The sequence below is a fragment of the Xyrauchen texanus genome, chromosome 17 (genome assembly GCF_025860055.1).
Source record: "Xyrauchen texanus isolate HMW12.3.18 chromosome 17, RBS_HiC_50CHRs, whole genome shotgun sequence".
Lineage (NCBI taxonomy): Eukaryota > Metazoa > Chordata > Actinopteri > Cypriniformes > Catostomidae > Xyrauchen > Xyrauchen texanus.
The window spans coordinates 16,789,128-16,795,127 of record NC_068292.1 but is presented as its reverse complement, the minus strand read 5'-3'; the positions used below and the strand labels follow the sequence as shown (position 1 = coordinate 16,795,127).

General features: G+C 37.6%; 1 protein-coding gene across 5 annotated transcripts in view; it reads left to right on the top strand.

Annotated features, from left to right (window-relative positions):
* The first annotated feature begins 5,241 nt into the window (after nucleotides 1-5,241).
* LOC127658352 (uncharacterized) overlaps nucleotides 5,242-6,000 on the top strand; it is a 74,461-nt gene continuing 73,702 nt past the window's right edge. Inside the window, exon 1 of one of the 5 annotated variants that reach the window (XM_052147597.1) lies at nucleotides 5,242-5,345. In XM_052147597.1, the coding sequence (XP_052003557.1) occupies nucleotides 5,318-5,345 (28 nt within the window). In that variant the 5' untranslated portion in view covers nucleotides 5,242-5,317. The remainder of the gene's footprint in view (nucleotides 5,346-6,000) is intronic. The other 4 variants (XM_052147598.1, XM_052147596.1, XM_052147595.1 and 1 more) reach the window with 4 other exon arrangements.

The window sequence follows — 6,000 nt, the reverse complement described above, 5'->3', positions numbered from 1 at the left end:
TGAGCGGTGCCCAGAGCCAAGGCCAGTCATCAAGCCATGAAGGCTGTGGGGAGGACGGAGGGTTCCAGTCCAAGCCCACGCTCTCGGCAGCCCGGGCAAGCATGTCGGCCATCTGCGCATCAACCTCAGACTGGGCGGGCTTGCCCGAAGGCGGCAGAAGTGGCATTCACCTTGAGAAAGGAGAGCCGTGACCACAACGCTGCCATGGTCATGTTCTCGCAGTGAGTGCATGAACCATCCACGAACATCGCCTCAGTGTTATCGCTGCCCTGGCACACAAGGCAGCATCTGTGGCCATCGGTCTTGGAGAGCTATATCGACCGCAACCAGGAACTACACAGAGGCGGAAGGGCATCTTGAAAAAGATGCATCCTGAAAAGGACGTTCAACTTCATTCGACACAATGTTGAGTGAGTGACAGAAGGGGAAGGTTAGTTAGTGATTTTATCACACTAAAATAATGTTAACATGCTTATTGTTTACGTCTTCTGGCTATACTTTTGTATATCAGTTGTGGCTTAATACTTTAATGTTTACAGATTCACCCCATTCACTTCCATTATAAGTGCCTCAGTGGAACCCACATTTTTGCTTTTTTCAAAGAGAGGGAGGGACGAGTGAAAATACATTTTTGTGGTAATCAATATAATGCCACTAATTCTGTCACTTGAGCTTAACTTGTATTGAACTTGGGATATTCCTTCAATTAACATTTATAAAATGTTATATAAAATCACTTTTATGAAAAAAAGTTACTATTTTTTGTAAGTTGTTATTATTTCATATCAGTGATTTACAATGCATTTGTAAATTAATAACTAGTCATTAATGAACCCTTTATAAACCCTTAAAAAAGAGAACATTAATGTAGAGTGTTACCAATCAGGACACATTTATTGGCTCTTATAGGGCATGCCAGTTTACAATATCATACTGCATCCAATCAAAGAATACACACATGGTCACATAGTAGGAGAGATGAGAATCTATAAATAGCAAATCTCTCTCTCTCCATATTTCTTTCTCTCTCTCTCTCACTCACTTTCTCTCTTCCCAAATCTCCTCTTTTGCTTCATCTCCCTCCCCCACATCTCCTTCTCTCTTCTTCTGCCCCTTTCTCTCTCTCACTCTCTTAATATCCTTTCCTGTCTCTCATTCTCACTGCTAGAATACCAATTTAATAATCTTATGATTAACACAGTTCTATTTGACCTGCACAACTTCTCAATCCCTCCATCTCTTCATTCTTCAATCTCAGTGTCTTTCCCTGTGTGAAATCAAGGAAAAATTATTGACTCTCCTTTTATACCCAGTCTGCATCACTGAGCTTATGACAAATGCATATAGGAACTGCCCCGAGAGAGGGTGTGGGGGGTTTGGGGGGTGAAGATGTCACTTAATGGTAATTTAACAAATATGCAGGTCAGAAAAGTGGATGGATAGTGGGAAGGGAAGATAGAGGTAGAGTGTGGCTGTGATTTCCAGATAACAAAGTCACTCCTCTTGTGGGTGTTTTGCCACCAAGACAGAGAGAGTGACTAGAATGAGGAAAGAGAGAGAGAGAGAGAGCTTTCAAGTTCTGCATGCCCCGCAGGAATACCCTGTGGTGAGATCTCATGATTTTCTAGTATTGTAGTAATGAGTGTGTTTGTTCAAGTTGGGTCCAGTGGTCAGGGCAGAGAGGACAGAGAAAGAGAAAGGCATCTGTAGTGCATTGGGAGAGGTGTTTTAGGGAGAGAATCCTGTGTTTCTACCCAGCCGCCGCACAGCAGTGCACAGATGCAGCAATAACAATGTAAACATGTACGACATGTACACACAAATACAATGAAGAGAAAATCTAGTTTCTTGCCAGCTCAACCACTCTGTGAGATTAGCTTGTTCTTTTCACATACAATCTAATCAAATACACCAAAATCAATCAATCTATCTATCTATCTATCTATCTATCTATCTATCTATCTATCTATCTATCTATCTGTCTGTCTGTCTGTCTGTCTGTCTGTCTGTCTGTCTGTCTGTCTGTCTGTCTGTCTGTCTGTCTGTCTGTCTGTCTGTCTGTCTGTCTGTCTGTCTATCTATCTATCTATCTATCTATCTATCTATCTCTCTCTCTCTCTCTCTCTCTCTCTCTCTCTCTGTCTGTCTGTCTGTCTGTCTGTCTGTCTGTCTGTCTGTCTATCTATCTATCTATCTCTCTATCTCTATCTATCTATCTATCTCTCTCTCTTGGTCTCTCTCTCTATCTATCTATCTATCTATCTGTCTGTCTATCTGTCTGTGTAGGGACAGTACAAAAACAGTCTTAGCTGAAAGACTAAAAAAATATTAATTATACATGGAGATTATACAAGCTACTTTGGCTTAAAAAAAGGCTTTATAAAACATTAATATAAAAAGATAAGCATAATTAAATTAGTACATTTATTAAACCAGAAATTGATTTGTAAATAATTACAGTGTTAAAAATAATATACATTTTTGCATTTTACAGACACTTTTATCCAGAATGACTAACAGTTCACTATACATTTTTATCAGTTTGAGTTTCAAACACACAATCTTCTCTACCAGTTTAAATACAGGAAAACTGCATAGTACAATGCTTAAAGTGAGTGCAACTATACTGATATAATTATTATCGCAGATTATTGCTATTATAATTGAATGGTTTGATTATTAATTATATAATTTACCCCAAATAAAATGTTTCTGCATTTTAATTTTGTATTTATTTAATTATTTTATGCTAAATTAAGATTTGGCATAGTCAAATATACCAAAATAAAATGTTTCTGCATTTTCAAACACCCATTAATGAAAATAAAGATTCGGCATTATGATAATTATTACCAATAATCTTTGAGCATAATTAACAATGGAAACCTGTACGATGTGTTCACACATGTACACTGTTATAAATAAAATAATTTATAGTATATTGCCACTTCAGCTATGCTTTTAACATTTCATGCTAAATTGTAATTTTGCATTATGATACAGTACCAATTTACAGTGTTCATAATAATTTTCACTTTAATTATCAATGGAAACCTGTACCATTAGTATGCAAACACAAATAAATCAAATTAGTTTAATGCTACCTTTTTTGCCACTTTGCAAGTTTACTACCTTTATTCTTTTACATTTATCATCTTATACACATACACCAAAATTAAATATTTGTACTTTTTCAAACAGCCAATTAATTTATGCAAAATTATTATTATTCCAATAATTTATGATCCTAATTATATCAGTATCAAATAAGTGCAAAAATCTGAGAGATAATCCTATATCACTATATATCATATTTTTTTGAATGAGATGTTGAAACATGGCAGCCGCAAACTGAATGAGGCCATTCTCTGATTATTTAGTTTGCTCTTAAAATCAGGACACTTTTCTGATAATTGGAAAGAAAATCAAATCACTCCAATCTTCAAACAATATATAAATTATACCTGAACAACTACAGGGGCATTTCAGTGAGCAGCAACCTTGGCAAACTATTCTGTTGCATTATAAATGACAGATTAACCCAATATCTCCAAGAAAACAACGCTTTACACAGCTGTCAAACTGGATTCATGCCAAAACAGAGAGCAACTGATCACATCAACACACTGAACACACAAACATGTGCACCAAACAAAACAAGGACAAATATTAGACTGTTTTATTGATTTAAAAAAAAAAGCTTTTGATTTGGCATGATGGATTGTTCCTAAAACTGATTCAGTTTTGATTAAATGATTTAATAAGGACATGAACAAAGACAACAAATGCTGCATTAAAATAAACAACAGACAAACTAAATATTTCAGCCAGAATAAGGGAGTTTGTCAAGGCCTAAGGCCAACTTTGTTGAATATGTTAAGTATATCAATGAATTTGTCAAAACTCATGCAGCCCTGCATCACACTAGAGGACATAGAAATGAAATGTCTTTTATACGCAGATGACCTGCTGCTGCTCTCACCTACAGAAGAGTGATTATGTGAAAGCCTCTCAATTCTAGATTAATTTTGATTGACACTTATCTGTATGCTTATTATTATTGTTATTATTATTAATATTATTAATAATAATATGGATTTTATTGTTTGAATATATGTATGTATAAAGGGATTAATGGAAAGGAGGAGGTGAAAACCGGCTTGATGAAATAAATAATAGTTTATTGAAGAACTAAACATAAAGACAAACACACAAAGGTGTCGGACAGCTGCCCGTAAATCTCTCTCTCTGTCACTCTGCAGCTATCAGTTGGCCTTTATCCCCTCTCTGAGGCTTGATTAGCCTGTTAGTGTGTGCAGAATCAATACCCGGCCCCGCCCTCCACCCTGTCACATTCCTCCCTCGTTCGTGAAGCCCTCGGCATGACATACACCCCACCTCCCTCTTTCCCTGGGGAGGGGCATGCCTGCCGGCAGGTCATCCCAGTCTACCTGGATGTCCGGGTCGTCATGCTGCACTCCCGGCCCCGCACCCCGCCCTGTCACAGTATGTGATACATGTTTTTTATTTAAATGAATGCTTTGGCAACATTGTGCATTGTAAATGGTCATGCTAATAAAGCTAATCTGAATTTAATTGAATAGAGAGAGAGAGAGAGAGAGAGAGAGAGAGAGAGAGAGAGAGAGAGAGAGTTTTCCAGTTTGGCAGAAACAGATCAAATGCTGGTGTTACTGGGGGAGGACCATCATGCATCAGTTGCAGCAAAATAAATTTTTGAAGTGCACACCTTCAGAAACCAATTACTGCCTTAATGTACTTCGGTCAAAGTATATATATATCTATCTATATATATATATATATATATATATATATATATATATATATATATATATATATATATATATATATATTATTATTATTATTTTAATGTTCATAATGTCTTGTTAAATGCATATTTTATTTTATATTGTATAGTGTATATTGTTATTGTAGTTTTTATTTAATTCATTACCTGGCACCTTATTTTAATTCTATTTTTATTGTAATTTTTTACTGCTTTATTATTATTATTTGTCTTGTCATCTGTTTTGTGTATTAATGCTTTGGCAATGTTGTATGTAAATTGAAATTGAAAATAGAGAGAGAGATAGATAATACATAGAGAGAGAGAGCGAGAGAGAGAGAGAGAGAGAGAGAGAGAGAGAGAGAGAGAGGGAGAGGGAGGGAGGGAGCGGGAGAAAGAACAGAGTGGAGAGATTCGGCAGTCAGAGAACAGAAAGGGAGAGAGAGGGGGAGAGAATGTATGGTGAAAGGCTTGCGCTTCCTTGCTTGTATTCAGGGCCTTTGTGAATAAACCATGGGATGTATCGGCTCCCGAACTATCAGTAAGACCTCTTCTATTCTTCTGCCTGCTGGCAGCCTGCATGTGAGAGAGAGTGTGTTTGTGTCCGCATTAAGTGTGAGGGGTAATTACAGTGTTTGTAAAGGGGGTTGCAGGTGTGTGAGGAAACACTGGGTTAGTGATTTTCACCTCACGTTTGAGACGTGTGAATCTCAGTGTGGGACTGGTTGTGTGAAACCTAGGAAACGTTGAGGTAAACATCAGAACAGTCAGATTGTGTGTTTGCTTGCATGTACATTCTCATGAGTGTGTTTGTGTGTTTGTGTGTGTGTGTGTGTTTCATCCCACATGTCTTGATTTATTCTACTGCATGGTGTTTGTGTGTGGGAGGCAGAGATGATGGAGAGATGAAATGCAGTGATAGAGCCTGTTTACCGTGATTGGAGGCAGATAGGAGGAGTGAGAGTGGAAGAGAATGAAAATTCTATTGTTGCAGATGCTTTCATGGTATCGTGTTGCCCATAGAAATCGGCGCACACAGAGGTAGAACGTGAGAGAGAGATGGCATACATGCTGTATTGCATTGCAGTGAAAGGAAGACGGGAGGTGGAGAGAGGGAGGGAGGGAGGAGTTATACATGCAGGAGAACTGAGAGAAAATGTGTTTGTGTGTGTGTGTGTGTGTGTGTGTTTGTGTAT